At 62.6% G+C, this 17,613-nt stretch overlaps 2 protein-coding genes across 6 annotated transcripts; one reads left to right on the top strand and one right to left on the bottom strand.

Annotated features, from left to right (window-relative positions):
* Positions 1-182: 182 nt before the first annotated feature.
* PTPRN (protein tyrosine phosphatase receptor type N) lies at positions 183-11,841 on the top strand. 2 transcript variants are annotated; one of them, XM_027734752.2, is made up of 23 exons: positions 183-294; positions 1,963-2,013; positions 2,173-2,286; positions 2,543-2,648; positions 2,782-2,980; positions 3,135-3,459; positions 3,668-3,784; positions 3,912-3,946; positions 4,067-4,353; positions 4,794-4,880; positions 5,032-5,111; positions 5,345-5,409; positions 7,753-7,965; positions 8,094-8,303; positions 8,392-8,539; positions 8,705-8,778; positions 9,077-9,154; positions 9,288-9,407; positions 9,515-9,681; positions 10,738-10,791; positions 10,908-10,972; positions 11,075-11,148; positions 11,240-11,841. In XM_027734752.2, the coding sequence occupies exons 1-23, from the start codon at positions 198-200 to the stop codon at positions 11,309-11,311; spliced, it is 2,838 nt and encodes a 945-aa protein (XP_027590553.2). In that variant the 5' UTR covers positions 183-197; the 3' UTR covers positions 11,312-11,841. The 2 variants fall into 2 exon arrangements, with proteins under 2 accessions (XP_027590553.2, XP_027590552.2); XM_027734751.2 differs by having other exon boundaries at positions 3,912-3,991.
* Positions 11,770-17,431, bottom strand: DNAJB2 (DnaJ heat shock protein family (Hsp40) member B2). 4 transcript variants are annotated; one of them, XM_027734756.2, is made up of 10 exons: positions 17,329-17,429; positions 16,362-16,450; positions 15,196-15,305; positions 14,731-14,784; positions 14,461-14,577; positions 14,198-14,287; positions 13,966-14,071; positions 13,764-13,834; positions 13,334-13,555; positions 11,770-11,935 (listed from the first exon to the last, which is right to left on the bottom strand). In XM_027734756.2, the coding sequence occupies exons 2-10, from the start codon at positions 16,424-16,426 to the stop codon at positions 11,895-11,897; spliced, it is 876 nt and encodes a 291-aa protein (XP_027590557.1). In that variant the 5' UTR covers positions 16,427-16,450; positions 17,329-17,429; the 3' UTR covers positions 11,770-11,894. The 4 variants fall into 4 exon arrangements, with proteins under 4 accessions (XP_027590557.1, XP_027590558.1, XP_039237758.1 ...); XM_027734757.2 differs by lacking the exon at positions 11,770-11,935 and adding an exon at positions 11,990-12,391 and having other exon boundaries at positions 17,329-17,428; XM_039381824.1 differs by lacking the exon at positions 11,770-11,935 and having other exon boundaries at positions 12,398-13,555; positions 17,329-17,431.
* Positions 17,432-17,613: the final 182 nt, after the last annotated feature.

The following is a 17,613-nucleotide window of genomic DNA, read 5'->3' as shown; positions in this document are numbered from 1 at the left end:
GTGAGCGCGGCGCCGGGGACAGCAGCACGGTTTTCTGATTGGCTGCGGGGCGGGGGGGCGCGGCGCGGCGGCAGCGCGCCCGGTGCCATTGGCCGGGCGGTGGCGGTGGGCGGGGCGCGCGGCTCGGCGGGGCGCGGGTTGGCGGCGGCGGCGGGGGCGCGGCCGCGGGTGCGCCATGGTGCGACCGTGAGCGGAGCATGGGGCGGCGGCTCCTCCGGGCGCTCCTCTACCTCCTTCTCCTGGCTGGCCGCGGGCAGCTGCGGGACGGCGCCTCCGCCGCCACCGCCGCGCACGGTGAGATCGCGATCCCGCGCGGGGCGGCTTTTGCGGGGGCCTGGGGGCGCATTCCGGGGAGCGGCGGGGCAGGGGGGTCCGCGGCCGGTGCGGTCGTCGCAGCCGTAGGTGCTGTCACGGCGCGCGGCGGTGGGCCCGATCGACCCCCGGCGGAGAACAGGGGACGGTGGCCCGGGGCCGGCACCGCGGGTGCGTCACTGGCGCCGGGGGCGCCCCTCTCCCGGGGCTGCCGCGCCAGTGGGGGTGCTGGTCCCGGGGCCCCCCGTCGGCTGAGAGTTTCCGACCCGTCGGGGCCGGCGAGACAGGACGGGAGCAAAACGGTGCTTGCTCATGCCCGAGGCAAAGCCAGTGCCTGGGGCTGCCGCGAGAATCGGGAGCCCGGGGCAGCGGCCCTGAGCGCGGCTCCCTCCGGGACCCCGCCGCCCCTTGGCCACCTTCCTCTAGTGAGTGCGGCCCAGACCGGGCCGGCGCACCCGCTCTTCTCCAGCTCGGCCCGTGTGGCCTCTGCCTGCGACTCTCGGGGACCCGAGTGTCGCTGCCGGTAGCAGGGCTGGAGCCCCTCGCACGGCACGGCACGGCCCCAGCCACCGCTGACTCACTACCGGGCGCCCGGGGCTGCTGCGCCCCTTGTCCTCCAGCGGCCCAGGAGCGCCGGGATGGGTCTGGCCAGCCCGCGGGGGTCCCGCTGTCCCCGGGAGCAGGAGGGGATGGTGCCGGGGCGGCTGTAGCCGAGCCCCGTCCTGGCCAGGGTAGCCCCCCTGGGCCGGGGCCACCGCCCCTCCCGGCGGAGCGGGGCGTCCCGGCGGGAGAGCGATACGTCGCTTCAGCACCGCGGACAGCGCCGGCCCGGCCCCGCCACCCCGGCCCGGCCTCCGCTCCCGCCGCCCCCGGGGTCTCCCCTGGCAGAGGGGTCCTGTGCCCCGCACCCGCGTGGCTCTCGCCCCGGGGGACGCTGGCCCGCGGGTGCCCGGGTTTCAGAGACCCCCATCCCCATTAGCCCCCTTCCCCTGCGGCGGGCTCGGCGGGCCCCTCCCTCCCCTCCCCCCGGTTGTTTTCTCGTTCCTTCCTTGCCATCCGGGGCTGAGTCATCGCCTGCTGCCGTCTCGCTGCTGACGGTCTTGGACCGAGACGGGGGGGGAGAGCAAGAGGGAAGCGGCCCCCTGCCCAAGTGCTGCCCCCCGAAGGGGATGGAGAGGCACACACCCCACCCCCCCACCCACTACCGCTGCTGCATCCATGCTTTGGGGTACCTCTTGCAGGGCGAGTGGGTCCCTGGTGTGACTGAGTTGCATCTCTGCCTCGTAGTACCACATGTAGGAGGGCAACAGATGTGGTTTTGCAGGTCTCTGCCCCCTCAGTCTTCCCTGCCTAACTACCAGCACCCCAAAAAACTCCAGGTCTTCTCCATTCTCCCAGGCCAAGGGCATTCTGTGTACACATCCCCCTTCTTGGCTTTGAGGGGCAGAAAAGGCTGGCATTGAGGCTCTGCCCTTAGCTACAAAGTTGTGCCCCCTCCCACCATCACCACATTGCATCCCTGTGCCACTTTCCTGGAGAGTGGGGGTCCCCAAGCAGCTGGTGACAAGCAAACCCAATTGAAGCCCCCTTGGATGCTGTGCTGACTGGCCTGCCTGCCTGTCTTTCTGTCTGTCTGTCTGTCCACCGCAGGCTGCCTGTTTGACCGGAGGTTGTGCTCCCCTCAGGAGGTGTGTGTGCAGGGTAAGTGTCTATCGGGGTGCAGGGATCCCCTCCCCCTTCCCAAGGAAGGGATGCAATGCAGGGGAATATGGCAGAAGAAAGGTAGGGCTGTGCCTGAAGACCCTCACCCTCACCCCAGCGTGTTTGTTGTCTGGCCATGCTGCCTCCCCTCTCTTGCAGATGGGCTGTTTGGCCAGTGCCAGGTGGGCTCCGTGCAGGACAGACCCTACTTCCAGATCACCTCTCCTGTGCTCCAGCGCCTGCAGGATGTCTTACGGCATCTCATGGCACAAGGTGAAGGGGGGAGCGTGGGGGGAGTCTCTGAGGCCATGCAGGGCAAGGGTGTCAGGCAGCATTGCCTGGTGGCACTAGGGCTGTCCAAGGTTCTGCTGGCCCGGGGGCCAGACTGCGCTAAGGAGGGTGATCCTGGGAGGAGTGGGACCAAACCCAGGCCATAAGACCCAGAGTCAGGACATGAGGACAGCCTTCCGTGCACTCACACCATGGTTCTCAGGCTGCCCCCACATCTCACAGCCCTCTCCCATGGCAGGGCTCTCGTGGCAGGACAGCATCACGCAGTATGTGATTTCACAGGAGATGGAGCGCATCCCCCGCCTCCGCCTGCCGCCCTCGCTGGAGCCAGTGGCCAGGGACAGGTAGGGCAATGCCAGCTGCCAGCCTGTGAGGAGAACCCAGCAGAGCAGTGAGGGCTTTGCTCCCCTAATGGGGTTTAGGGGAGGGAATTCTCCCTTACCCAGGGGAGTCACCCCAGCACTGTTTGCCTTCAAGGTTCCTGCCACTCCGTGTTGAGCCCCGGCGAGCCCCGCTTCCCCTAGACCGTGGCCTGCCAGCAGCTCAGCATCTGGGGCAGCCCCCACCACTATTACCTTCCCCACTGGTGCAAAGGTACCTGGAGCACCTCCTGCTGCCCTCCCCGTCCCAGCTGGGCTATGAGGAGGCTCTACTCAACCCCTACTCCTACCACAAGGTAAGCTGGGGGTTGAGCCCTCTTCTCTCAAGCAGAAAAGTAGAGATTTGCAGGGGGCCTCTGCACTCCCAACACCCTCCTGCTGGGGTACCCCCTGCTTCCACCATGGGGTGACAGGAGCCCTGTGGGTTTTGACCATGTGTTTTGGTTGCAGTTTGGCTACCAGGATGGTGCTCACCAGCATCCCAGCGGCTCAGCCAGGCAGAGCTCTGAGACCTCCTCGCTACTGGGCCGGGTCCCTGCCCAGGCCCTTTTTGGGGCTGGCCCTGTGCCCTCCTATGGTGCACAGCCAGGAATGGATGGGGGGCATCTCTTCCAGGACTTGGGCATGCTTTCCCTGCCCAGAGAGAAAGCCAGCCGCCCAGACCCTGCCAGCACCAGGCTCCAGCACAGCTTGCAACTCCCCAGTGACTACAGAAGCACGGAGGAGAGGGAGCAGCCAGCACCCTTGGCTGCCCAGCCACCCTCTACACAGACAGGTACCTTGTTCTCCAGCCAGGCACCAACCCTTGTCTCTACCCTGTACTTACATCCATGTTCCTCATGTCTCACACTCTCCCTCCTCTTTGACTTTATGCCCAGGGGCAGCATATTCCCCCAACCCCACTTGCCTCATTTGCTACATCCTTAGCCCCTGGTTTCCATGCAGATGCAGAGCATCCAACCTCATGCTGCATCCTCTTGCAGATGCTGCCCTGAAGAGACTGGCCTCCCTCCTGGCCAGCTATGGCCTCGGGCTGCCAGAGCTGAGCCCCCAGCAACTGAGCAGCCTCTCCAGCCTCATCCAACTGCTCCAGAGCTCTGGTGAGCTAGGTGAAGGGATGGGGTGGGCAGGTACTGGCCATGGTGGGTGCCAGCATGCCCTGTTTCAGAGTAGGGCATGTTGCCTTTTTGGGGTGGATGCTGCAAGATTTGTCTCTCTCCTTTCCAGGTGTTGTTGGCCCTGAAGTGCCCACAGTCAAACGGGTGGGTTTGCAGCAGGGTGGTGCTGGAGGAGATGCCACACCACAGGTGGGATGGGGTGGAGGAGGCAGTCCCCCAGGGCTCTCCTCAGAGGTCCCAGTTTCTCCCTTTCCCTCCCTTCAGGTGACGGAGGGGGACATGCAGCACGGAGAGGAGCCAGTGCCCCCTTCCTCCACAATGCCGCCCCCTAAAATCCCAGCCAGCAGCTCCCCAGGGGATGTGCCAAAGGGCAGAGTGGCATCCTCATCAGCTCCCCAGGCCGAGCCACAGGGGGCACATGGTGGAGATGCAGTCAGCCCCAGGCAGCAGATTCTGGTGGAGAAGAAGAGCTACACGGAGACAAAGGATGGTGGGGCACAGCGGCACATGCATCCACCAGACGAGTATGGCTACATCATCACAGACCAGAAGTGAGAGCAGGGGGTCAGGCTGAGGGGGTCTGTGTGTGTGGAGGGTCTGTGTCTCCCCACCAACAGCTGTCACAGCTCCGCATGTTTGGCCAAGCCTGTTTGGGATGGGGTTGGTCAGCTTCTCCCTGTCCCCTCTCTATCCACACCCTTGTCCCACCCCAAAGCCTTCCTTTCTCAGCCCACACCAAGGCTAGAGCTTGCTGTTGCAGGATGGGAGGCTGGGAGTGTCTGTGCAAGGATGAGGGGGTCAGCTCACTCCCACCACCACACATCCCCACGCTCTTACCTCCTGCCCCTCCTGACACCCCTGCAGCTAGCACTGCTCTCACTGCATGCTTGGAACTCCCTGAGCCTGCCCATCCCTGTGCCCTGACTGTGGGGAGCGTGGACTGTCCCCTTGCCCTCGCTGCCTGCTCCTCACCCTGACCCTGTCCCCTCAGGCCCCTGGGGCTGGCTGCTGGTGTGCGGCTGCTGGAACTCCTTGCCAAGCACCTCCACCTCTCCACCACCAGCTTCATCAACATCAGGTGAGAGGAGCAGGGCCATGGGTGCTGCTGTCTCAGCCTTGGCTGTGCTCAGCCCTCTCGGGCAGGAGTCCAGGAGGGACTGGTCTGTGGTGGGGATAGGAAGGGGGTCTGCACTTCCCAGTCTCACACTGTGTCCCCCTTCTCCCTGCAGCGTTGTGGGTCCTGCACTTACCTTCCGCATCCGACAGAACCCTCAGAACTTCTCCCTGACAGATGTGGCCAGCCAGACTGGTGAGTTCAGCACCTAGTCCTGTTCCTCTCTTCCCCCTGCACTGTGGGGTGCCCCTTCCCAGGGACTGGAAAGAGGGGAACTCCCACCATACATCCCAATGTCTTTGGCTGAATGGGGGAGCTGATATGAGGTAAAGAGTTGCTGGGGTTATCCCTTGGCTCTATCTTTGTTGCGGGTGGATCTCTTGTGTGGAAAGCAAGCGTCCCTCTGACCATCTCCTCTCTATCCACAGAGCAAGTGAAGACAGAGCTGGAGCATGAGCTGGGCCTGAAGATTGTGCAAACAGGAGTGGGAGAGGTAGGAGGGAGCAAGCATGCCTGTCCCTTGGGGCTAGGGTGGCCAGGGACAGGGTACTGGGAGTGCTGCCACTGAGTATGAGCAGGAAGCATGCTGTTGCCCACCCCTGGGGCACAGGGGTCTTCATGACTGAGACATCCCTGTGGGTCTGTGGGGCAGTTTAGGAACAGAGGGCTCTGGGCAGTGTTTGGGATGCTGTGCTGGGGGCAGACTCAGGTTATCTGGGATGGCCCAGAGCAGAACTGCTCCAATTCCATCCATCCATCATTCCCCCTGATGCCCAGCAGCACGATGTTGCTCTGTTGCTTGTACTCCCAGGGCTCTCGGCTCTTTGCAAAACAAAATCTCAATAAGGTTTCAAGATGATTTGTGAGGGACTCCCAGGGGCTTTTCTACCCCTCCAAGACTGGGGAGCTGTGGGCTGTACCCCACAGGACTCATCCTCACCCTTGCCTCCCTCCAGCCTGCACACCCCATCTTAGCTGCAGCCTGGGCATTCGAGCACTGGGCTGTTTCCAAAGCACCCCAGAGATCACAGCTAGGCAGGCAAAATGCCATCATGTCCCCAGAGAATGGCAAAGCAGCTGACGACAAGGATGGAACAGGAACCATCTGTTTGGAGAGGGATACCCCCTCCCCTTGCTCCTCTAGGGGTCCACAGGAAGAGTCTCCTGGGAGGGGAGCAGGGGTTGGAGATGGGGACGAAACCTGGCTCCTGTGTTTGCAGCCTGAGGAGGGGAAGTGGTGTAGCACATTCCCAGCCTGGGATCCCCATTTCCCACCCTCTTGCCCTGTGACCATATCTGTGGGCAAGGAGGAAGGAAGGGGGAACTCTGGAGGAGGAGGCCATGGAGAAGGGGTGGCCTGGCCACCTGTCTCCATCAGTAATGTGTGGAGTGTCGCTATGGCAATGCCTTTTGATGTGGCAAGTGGCAGGAACTGGGAGAGATGTCAGCGATGACAGAGATGGAGCTCAGAGGAGGCTGTGGCAGCTTTGCAAGCCCTCTTCTGCATCAACCTCTCCAGTCCTCACCAGCTTGTGCTTTTCCTTTATTCCCTGCTGGCTCTGAATTTGATGGGACTGGTGCATGATTTGGGGAAGGAGCGATGTGGAGAGTCAGGGAGACAGCAGGGCCTGGGCAGGCCTTGGGAGGGAAGTGCCTTCTGTCCCCCCTGGCTCTGCTGATACCTCCAGGGGCTACAGAGCTGTTCCTGCTCGGGTGCCTAGGAGAGCTGGGAGGTGCTGGCCCTGGTGGGTGCCCTGACTGCAGGACTGGCTGGACCCTGACATGGGGCTGATGCAGCTGGGGGGCAAGTGGCAGCGGGAACACCTAGGCTGGGGACATCCCCAGGCGATGATGATGATGATGACGTAGATGATGATGGTGCAGTGTTCCCTCGGTAACCTCATCAGGCTCATAGCCAATGGGAGGCTGTGGCAATGAGGTAATGCTGGGCTCTGGCACCTCATTGGGCACAGGGTATTTGAAGTGCTGATGCCTCAGCATCCCTGTGCTGCCCCACCAACATCCTGATCACAAGACGCTCTGGGGCAAGGACCTGGGCATTGGCAGGAAGGTCTTGTCCAGCAAGGGCTGAGCAGCATCCTGTTCCAGCATGGCTTAGGGTGTCTTCCCCAGCCACACGAAAGGAGCCCTAGAGACACTACCTGCAAGGTGGCAGGGGCTGCTCTGTGTCCTAGCTGAGGAGGGCAATGGGCAGGACCTGTCCCCCAGCCACTACAGCTGAGATGGCACCAGCCCTCTGGCAGTGCTGGCACATCTGGCCCCCCTGACTTCCCCCAATGTTCTGTTGTGGAGCAGTGACTGCAGAGGAGAGCAAGCCTCATTTGGGGAAGTCCCCTGAGAGCAGCACATCCAGCGCTGCAGTGGCCCATCCTTCACCATTAACCCCTTGGGCTGAATTCAGCCCTTTTTGACCTCCAGCTGGGCAGAAAGAGCACATTGAACCAAAGTTCTGTGGGGCTACTGCCTGGTCTGAAAGGGAACAGCTCAGGCCAGGGCTGCCTTGGGCAGCAGCCGTGGGTGCTGGGAGCACGGAGGCAGGAAGTCGCTGCTGCCTGGGCTTGGCCAGGCTCCTGCAGCCCCAGGGACACCACTGTGAGCAGTGCCCCATGTAACATGCAGGTGGGTGCACCCTGCCTCACCCCAATGACACCATCTTTGTCCCAGCTCAGGGTGCTGAGAGAATCAGCACCCTCAGGTAGAGGAAAAAAGAGCCCTTGTCCTGTTTGAACACCCAGCAACCCCAAATGTAGAGCAGAATAGGGTCTCAGCCTGATGCAGATGTCCCCCACTAACCCTTGCTTGGCTCTGCCCCCAGCGAAACGAGGCTGCTGCCTATTCACGCCCATCCCACTTCAGGGATGGCTTCCACTCGGTGCTGCTGACCTTCATAGCGCTGGCCTGCGTGGCGGGCATTGCCATCGCAATTTCTGCAGCCTTCTGCCTCCGGCGCCATGCCAAGCAGCGGGAGAAGGAGCGCCTGGCCGCCCTGGGGCCAGAGGGTGCTGCTGACACCACCTTCGAGTACCAGGTAGGACCCTGTGGGATGCAGGATCCTGCAGGATGTGCCACTGCTGTGTCAGCATCGCTTGGGGTGCATGGGGCTGTCCTATGGCAGCACTGTGGCCAAGGGACAGGGCTATTGCTGGTGTTCCCCAGGAGCTGTGCCGCCAGCACATGGCTGCCAAGTCTCTCTTTGGCCGCACTGAGACAGCGGCAGCACCAGCAGAGACCTCGAGGGTCAGCAGCATCTCATCCCAGTTCAGCGACGCCCCACAGCCTAGCCCCAGCTCTCACAGCAGCACACCCTCCTGGTGTGAGGAGCCCGTCCAGTCCAACATGGACATCTCCACTGGACACATGATCCTGGTGAGCCAGCCTGGCAGGGTGGCAGCACCCCTGCCCAGCACCCTTCCTCCCCCCTGCTGCTGGGCTGACCCCTGCCCCTCTACCCCAGGCCTATATGGAGGACCACCTCCGCAACCGGGACCGGCTGGCCAAGGAGTGGCAGGCGCTCTGCGCCTACCAAGCTGAGCCCAGCATCTGCTCCATCGCCCAGAGCGAAGCCAACCTGAAGAAGAACCGCAACCCTGACTATGTGCCATGTGAGCATCCCAGCCACCCTGCCCCAGGGACCAGCTCCTGCCAAAGCCGTGGCTGGAGCAGGGTGTGGGGCATGGGGATGCTTTGGGGCCACAGCTGGTTGCAGTATTGGTTTGCCCCCAGCTACCCTAGACACTCACAACTTTTCCTGGCCTGTGTTTCCCCAGATGATCACGTGAGGATCAAACTGAAAGCCGAGAGCAACCCCTCCCGCAGTGACTTCATCAATGCCAGTCCAATTGTGAGTGATCACCAGGGGCTCCTGCCCTGACACCCTACTCTGTGATGTGCCCAGCTCAGGCAAGGCTCTCACTCTGGGATAGAGATAGACTGAGCTCACATTCCTGAAGGCTATGGATGTGAGCCTTGTGCCTGCCCCATTGCTCAGACATAGTTCAATCTCATTTTCCTCCTGGCTGTGGCACCTGAATCTCCCTCTCCAGCCCTCCCATCACCCCTGGAGTATCCCCCCACTCCTCTCAGTGTCACCAACCCCTGGCCAAAGAGCATGCAGTCTGACAGCCCCTATTCTGCTCCAGATCGAGCATGACCCGCGGATGCCAGCGTACATCGCCACACAGGGGCCACTGTCCCACACTATTGCTGACTTCTGGCAGGTGAGTGTCACCTGCCTGTGCCAGCCCATTGGGGCCCCTTTGTGTGCTGCCCACAAGATGGGTCACAGTGGCTTGACTGCCCTCCTGTCTGTCCTGTTGCCCGGCGGTGACAACCCCCTTGCCTTGCCTGCAGATGGTGTGGGAACATGGCTGCACTGTCATTGTCATGCTGAGCCCTCTGGCTGAGGACAGTGTCAAGCAGTGTGACCGATACTGGCCAGATGAAGGCTCCTCTCTCTACCACATCTACGAGGCAAGTGTGGCGAGTAGCCTTGGGCAAGGAGCATCCTCCAGCCCCCGCCCCCCTGAGTGCAGCGCCCTTGCCGGCACTGGCGCCCACGAGCTGCCTCTCTTGGACAGGTGAACCTGGTGTCAGAGCACATCTGGTGCGAGGATTTCCTGGTGCGCAGCTTCTACCTGAAGAACGTGCAGTCGCAGGAGACCCGCACCCTGACGCAATTCCACTTCCTCAGCTGGCCAGCCGAGGGCATCCCCACCACCACCCGGCCCCTCCTCGACTTCCGCAGGTGAGTGCCCACCCGGCACCGTGCCAGCCCACGGGGAGCCAGCGGTGGTCCCAGATGCAGGTGACTGATGGGCGAGGAAATTGCTGCCAATGTGATGAGGGTTAGGGCCGTGGCGTGGACTGGGTGCAGGGACACCGTGCATGGGAGAGAGCAGAAGATCCAGGTTCTGGCCAGCTTGGGATGAGGCTCAACAGAGCTTGGTGGGCAAGAAACCTCCAGCTGAGGTTGCCAGGGCTCTCCAGCCTTCATGGGGATGGTGGGAAAGTGCTCTTCCCTAGAGCTAGCATGGGAGACAGTGCTGCCTGGTACCCTCCCCACCCATGGGTGCACAAGAAGCCCCTAGACCCAGCCTTAAACAGCTGTGACCCATTGCTCCCAATGCATTGAAACCAGTGGTGGGTCCCCAGGTAGCCCAGGGCAAGGACTTCAAAGCTGGGACTGCTCCCAGGAGGTCAGCGCCTGCTCAGGTCTTTAGGTCCCTGAGTGGCAGTGGGCTCTTGCCAGGGGCAGGCTGCTTACTGTCCCTAGGCTGTGTGGGGCCAGGGACCCAGCTTAGGGCAGCAGGGGTTCTCTGAGCACATTATCCTCCTCTCAGTCCCACTCACGCTCTTTCTCTCTGTCTGTCTCTCTCTCGCAGCTGCCGGCGTCATTTTTGTGATTTGCAGCTAGTAATCTGGCTCCAGTTGCATAGTCACAAAAGTGATCGTTGGCAGCCGTGCCTGCTGCATGGAGCACACCGGGAGCCGAGCCGGCACCTGGCCCCAAGCTTCGTGCTCCACCGGACCAGTTACTCCCTTGGGGGTTCTGCCACTGCTCCCCTCTCCGGGTTGGGCACCCAAGGAACTGAGCTCCTCTCCCTGTCCCGGCCACTTTCCACACATGGTCCCCATCCCATGTCCAGCACCACTGTGGAGGCAGGAGGAGCCATGAGCTGGACCCCCAGGGCCACATCATGGTGTGCTGCTGCCCTGTCCTGCTCAGCACAGCAAGGGACACCTAGCACAGCCTTGTCGCTGGCACAGCAGGGCACTAACCTGTTCCCTCTTATCCTTGCAGGAAGGTGAATAAGTGCTACCGGGGTCGCTCCTGCCCTATTATTGTGCACTGCAGGTACTGCGGGGGATGGAGGAGCATAGGGGATGGAGGGTGGCTGCAAAGCTGGGACTTGCTGCCCAGGACCAGTTCCTGGAGCCAGTCCCCCTGGGCCAAGCATCTGTGTCTTGCAGTGACGGTGCAGGCAGGACCGGGACGTATATCCTTGTCGACATGGTCCTGAACCGAATGGCCAAAGGTACGTGCAGGGAAGCACCATTTCTGCTGTCTGGGGGCTACGAGGCCATGAGCTTGGCCTGTGTCTCCCCTGTTCTAGCACCCCTCTCCCCCTCTTCCCCAGGGGTGAAGGAAATAGACATAGCTGCTACACTGGAGCACATCCGAGACCAGCGGCCTGGCATGGTGCAGACCAAGGTACTCCCCAAACTGGCGATCTCCTCCCTCCATAAGCCCCCTTGGGGCTGGGCTGGCAGGGACCCTCACGCCCCCTGCTGTGCTCCCACAGGACCAATTTGAGTTTGCGCTGACGGCCGTGGCCGAAGAAGTGAATGCCATTCTGAAGGCACTCCCGCAGTGATGGCGAAGAGTTCTCTCATCTGTCTCCGTGCCCCCGCTTCATGCTCTCCTCATTCTGCCTTTGGGGCTGCTCTCCCTGTAAAATGCTGTCTGTGCTTCTGGCTCTGTTCCCCCTGCCCCCAGGCCCCCCTTTTCCTCTCCCCAAGAACACCAACCTCAGGCCCTCTGTGTGCAGGAACCCCATTGCACCTGCTGTCACCAGAGGGGACAGGGCTCATGTCCCCTATGCCTGCAGAGGAGGGGAGCAGGTGGTGCTGCTGGGAACTGGCGGGAGGGGCCCCCCAGCTGGTCTCCTGCACCCCAACCTGTCAGTCCTGTGTTAGCTCTCTCCCTGTACCACGTGAGGGGCAGAAGTGGGCAGGAGTCCCCTACAGCTGAGGGGAGCACAGGGTGCAGGGGGACCTGGCCCAGCCCCAGGTCCCCTTTGTGTGCTCCCTGCCTTGTCACTTGAGCAGAAGAGAAATTTCTAGAGAAATATAATTTTGTATCTTGATGTGAATAAAGTTCTCGTGTCACGTTCGTGCAGCTGCAGCCAGGCCTGGCCTCTGATTATGTGTACTGGGAGATGTCATGTCTGTCCATCTCTATCCCTGCATTCCACAACTCCTGGACAAGAACAGCTCACCTGCAGGCAAAGATGGGAGGAACCCCAGCTCAGAGAGATCCCACAGGCAGAAGCTACTGCAAACAGGTTTATTGACAGCTGTCAGTAGAAGGGGGTTAGAGGGGGGGGGGGCTACAGCAAGGAGGGGGGCAGAGCCCAGTCCTGCTGGCTGAGCCCAGCCATGCTGCCCCTCACTGCCTCCTCCCAGCACCCCCCAGCAGCCTAATCTACAGCAACCCCCATCACCACCCTCCCCACCACCTTGTGGTGCCCAGGGCATCTCCCCTCAGCTCCAGGTATTGCTCAGCCATAAGCCCTGTTGTGCCCCCCAAACTGCGTCCCACGGAGCCAGAGGGTGCTGGGGGAAGGGGGTGGCAGGGGATGGCCGTGCAGGGAAAAAGCGGAGTCCTGGCTGGGAGAGCCTCCATGGGCGAGTGGGTGTGTGCAGTCCCCGGGCGCAGCAGCCTCAGAACACACCTGGGGAGACAAGCGGAGGGGGGGACACAACAGCATCTGTGAAATCCTCCTCGGCCCAGGGCTGGGTAGGGGCAGGGATGGAGAAAGGTCCCAGGAAGAGGAGGAAGAAAGCCAAGGCAGAACCACAGACAACAGAGAGGTTGGAAACACTTGTGAGCATCACGGAGAGTCACTGCTGCTGTGGGAAGCAAGGATGAACAAAGCCCTGGAGGGTGTGCAAGGCACAGGGAAGGGGGTGACCAGGCTGGGTTTACAAAGAGACAGGAGGAGGGGATACAGGCAGGAGTGACAGCATCCAGAGGGGAGAGACAAACACCAGGCACCAAGCAGAGGCCGTGTGCGCACCCCTTCTTGCAAGGAGGAGGAGCCCAACCCAGTACTGCCCCCAGCCGGGGCAGGAGCAGGCAGCAGGCAGGGAGGCACCGGCTGGAGATCCTGCCCATCTGCAGGCAGGCAGGGAGAGAGCAGCAGGCAGAGCCAGGGCATGCCTGCCTGCGGGCACACCATGCTTCCAGGAGCCAGGGCAGGGAGTGCCCCTCTTCCTGGGACCCCACCAACAGAGCCCCTCTTTAAGCCACTATCTCCAAGTCTGGAAGCCCCCAACCTAGGGATGCCACCAGCTGCCCACTCACATGAACAATGATGCAGAGCAGGAGAGACCCCCTCCCTTGCTGGAGTAACCTGGAGCCGAGTTCCAGGCAGTGAGACTCCACCCCCCTTTTCTTCTCCCTACCCCATGGAGAGGGGCACGACCCCAACACCATGATCAGAGCAGGGGGCAGTGCCACAGCTTCACTTTGGGGGCAACTTCATGCCCTGCTGTAGCAAGGCTGCTGGCCCCCAGTGGCTCCTGCTCTGGCCTCCCCCGGGGGCCACGGGCTCTGTGGCTGGAGGATGGGGTGCTGTGGCTGCCCCCCGGTGCCGGCAGGGAGCTGTGCCCACCTGCTTGGTGGTGCCCTGCAGCTTCCATCTCAGAGAGGCTGTAGGCCATGGCCAGCTGCAAGTCCTCATCCTCATCCTCGCTGTCCGTGTAGAGGCAGACAGGTGAGGAGCTCGAGGGCTGGTGTGGGGCTGGTGGTGGGGGCGAGGAGGGCCGTGGCCTGGGGAAGGCTTGCTGCTCCCGCCGGCTCAGCTCCAGCCCCAATGCCATGTCATCAGGAACGCCTGTGGGGACAGAGCTGGTATGGAGCCCCAGCAATTCCTACCCATCCCACTAATCCTTCACAGCAGAGCTCCAAACCAGGGCTGACCAGGGCTCAGTCCAAAACCAAGCCTGGATGTAGCATCTCCCAGATACCCCAAAGGAGGAGAGGGGTCCCCAAAGGGATAGGGTGCAGACACCAACAAGTCAGTCTGCAGTGCTGCTTCTCACCATCGATGTGGATTGACTTTAGCTCCCCGTCCTCCTCCACTTCCACCCGCTCTCGCCCGTTCTCAATAATCCTGCAGACAAGACAGATGGATGGACAGTCAAGGGCCATGCAGCCAGAGCACTGCAGCAGGAAGCTGCAGGGTCTGGGGCCCACCAACAGAGACGGGTCTATGAGGGCAAGGTGGGCCAGCACCGCCCTCACCTCTTGGTGGTGATGCGCTTGCCATTAACGAAGGTGGTGGAGGTGGAGACAGAGCGGAAGCCCAGCCCTGCGTCCGCGCCAGAGCTGAAGGATGATGCGAAGAAATCTGGAGAAGGGAGCGACAAGGTCAGTGCCAGGGTGGGGGTCACAAGGAAAGTAGGGAACAGATCTTAGAGAGGGGGACATGATGTTCCAGGACTCCTCTGCTGGGAGGAATGGCAGCATCTCCTACCTGAGGATCCTGGGAAGGCAGAAAAGAAGTGGCCTCCCCCATGGTGCCGGGGGCCAGGTCCTCGCAGCTCAGAGAAGGGAAGCACATCATCTGAAAGGCAGGACCCCCTCAAAAGCATTACCCTTGCAGCATGGTAACCCAGGAGCAGGGCACCGATGTGGTGACCCCCTGCTGGGGCCAGCCTGAGCTCTGTCCCCAGGCCCAGTGGCTGCCCCAGGGCTAGAGAGATGCCCCAGAGCCAGCCCTCCTCACCCTGCACATACCAAAGAATTCAGCAAAGGGGTCTCGCCCACCGAAGAACTCCCGGAAGACATCGTGAGCGCTGCGGAAGGTGAAGGTGAATTCGGGCGCCCCAGCATTGGCCCTGGAGCCCCCTGCTCCTGTAAGAGGGAAGAGGCTCAGAGTTAAGTGGAGCTGTGGGTGAGAACTCCCCTGAGGATGGGGAGCCCTGGTGGCACCAACCCACACCAGGTCCTCAGACTTGGATGTATCCAGAGCTGCACTAACCTCCATGGCCCTGCTCACACACTCACCTGCCCCCATGAGTCCATCCTTGCCATAGCGGTCGTAGACATCACGCTTCTGCTCTGGAAGAAGAAAGGGGGCTGCGGGGAAGCCAGCTGCCAGGCATTGGCAGGAGCACTGACAGTTCTCCCAACTAAGGGAAGTGCAAACCAGCAGGGAGCAAGAGGAAGCACGTTGCACAAGCCCCTGCCACACCAGCATTGTACCCAAACCCAAGAAAGAGCAAGGGCACACAAGCCTCAGCTCTGTGGGGGAGATGCCATCGTGGAGGCCAGCATCCCTCCCAAGAGCTCTTTCGGGGGATGTATGGGGAAGTAACCAAGCCCCACAAGCTGTGTGGTCCCCTTCAGGGACCCACTGCCTCCTGGGAACATCCAGGAATGCAACCTGGGTGAGCTCAGCAGCAGGACACCTATGGGCGAGCAGCCCCAAAGGCAGGGATGCACACACAAGACATCACCGTGGCCTCTTACTGTCCGACAGCACTTCATAGGCCTCAGCAATCTCCTTGAATCTCTGCTCAGCGTACTCCTTGTTGTCTGGGTTTTTATCTGGGTGCCATTTCAGCGCAGCCTTCCTGTACCTGCACAGAGGGACAGTGATGGGCATGCAGCAGCCCTCAGGTTCCTGGGACAGCAACCCCCATCTGAGCCAACACCCCCCACCCTGTGGGCAGGGGCACCCCAACCCATGTCACCCAGTGCCCTACAGCCTCAACAGGACCTTCCTGGACTGGTTCTGCCTCCTGAGGAGAATATAAATTTTATATATCTCTCTCTATATATAATTTATATTTATACATACACACACCAATACACACAGAGTAAAAGAACAAACAAAACAGAAATGACCCCAGAACTGTGGTGTGAGCACAGCGGTGCAGCCTGTGCCCACCTCAGCTGCCCTTGGCGATGGCTCTGGACAATGCTCACAGGTTTGTTCTGGAGCCTTCCCAAGCTCCACCATGAGCATGAATGGACCAGGGGTTGCGGGGCACCTCCTGGGGCCAGGAAAGCACCAGCAACCTTTTCCTCTCCCCTGCAGGTAACTAGGGTTATCCCAGGTTGCCCAGCTTCTTCCACCCACTCTTAGGAAGCCCCACAGCAGGCACTTCTGTCCCCCGATGGCAAGCTGACGATCTGCTGGCATTCCCCTCAGGTGATGCCTCACCCCAGTGAGAATAGGAGGATTTCAGCAGGGTGCCAAGGCAGGAGTTGCAGAGGCTCCCCAGCAATGCCTGGGGCACAATACCGACCTGCCCACAGGGCCCATGTCTCTATAAGGGGACAGGCTGCTCCTCACCCTGTGAGCTCCAGTCCCCTGATCCTGACAGCCAGCAGAGCCACTATGCCCCATCCCTCTGCCACCCCACACCCTCCAGCAGAGAGAGAGGGGAGCCTCGCCTCCAGCCCCAGCCCAGGGCTGACAGCAGGGACAAAGGGACCAAAACCCACCAAGAGATGTCTTTTGCAGCCCCACTCTGGTCTCCGTACAAAGGAAACAAAGGCTGAATTTTCACCTCTAGACCTGGGCCCTGTGCCCACCTGCCCCGCAAGGAGCCCCTGCCTAGCTGGCACCAAGTGAGGGGTGGCTTGTGGTCCTCTGCCCGGCGGGCCTGGACACCCTGCCATGCACTTACGCCTTCTTGATGTCCTCGGCGGTGGCGTTGCGGCTCACCCCTAGGGCTTCGTAGTAGTCCACCATGACGTGAGCTGTCCCACGGGGTCACTGCGGGGGGGGAAAGCAAAGTCAGGGGTCCACAAGCACAGCCTGGCAGTGCTGCGTGTGCGACAGCAAGGGCAGACTGTCTGCCCTCTCCAGCACCCCAGCCACCTCACAGCCATCCCAAGAGCAGCTCAGTGCAACCCCATATCCAGCTGCCCAGCACCCTGCCTGCACCTCGGCCACCTGGGAGCACCCACAGCCCCAGCCGGGGGTCCCCTTGCTGCTGCCGCACCGCCGTCCCACCGGCGTCACCCCAACACGCCCAGGCAAGGGGTCAGGGTTTCCCGCGGCCAGCGCCCCTCCCCGCCCGCTTCCCGCGGGGGGTTCAGTCCCGGGGCGGTGTGGGGGGGGCAGCGGAGGGCGCAGCCCGCTAAGGTGCTTAGCGGCTGGAGCGGATTAAGGGCTCAGGGGGGACCCTCCCCATCCCCGGGCACACCGGGACACTTCCAACGGCCGACCCGCTCCAGGTGGGGGACGGGAGCAGGATGCGGCCGCTCCAGCCCCCCTCCTCGACCCCGCGGTACCGTCCCGCCCCCGGTACTCGCTCCGGCCCGTGCGCCCCAGCTGCCGGGAGGGCGGCGCTGGCCCCGGTCCCGGCCCCAGCACGGCGGCGCTGGGACCGCCCCCCGGCCCGGCCGTAAACACGGCGCTCCCGGGGCCACCAGCTGCTGCTGGAAGTTTCCCCACCCCACCCCGCCGCCACCGGCGGGCGGCCCTGGGCTGCGGCCAGCGGATCTGGGGCACCGGGAGGGGCGGGGGCGGCAGCGCGGGAGGAACCGCACTGGCCCTGCTCCCCCCCGTGCGTCGCGTTCCGCCGGTGCCCCCGCTGCCCCCTTGCGCCCCGCTCCCCCCGTCACGGCACGTCCCGCCCCGGTGCCCACCTGAGCGCCGCAGCCGAGCCCGCCGAGCCCTCCCCACCCGCCCCGGGCCGCCCGCGGCCGGTGTCGCGCGTCCCCGCGCCCGGGCCACCGCGGGCCTGGAGGCGGCTCCGCTGCGTGACGGGCGGCGGCGGCAGCCAACGACGGCCCCTGACGTCACGGCCACGCCGTTGGGACGGGTGGCGTCACGGGGGGCGGGGGGGAGCGGGGGCCGCTCCGCCTGACGGGCACTGCTCAGCCCCGGCCCCTGCTCAGCCCCGGCCCCAGCACCGGGGTCCGCGGGTGCGC

This window comes from Pipra filicauda, unplaced genomic scaffold, assembly GCF_003945595.2.
Source record: "Pipra filicauda isolate LSUMZ 115617 unplaced genomic scaffold, ASM394559v2 scaffold241_size1546129_pilon, whole genome shotgun sequence".
Taxonomy (NCBI): Eukaryota; Metazoa; Chordata; class Aves; order Passeriformes; family Pipridae; genus Pipra; species Pipra filicauda.
The sequence above is the reverse complement of the archived record's forward strand: the minus strand, read 5'-3'. Positions and strand labels throughout refer to the sequence as shown.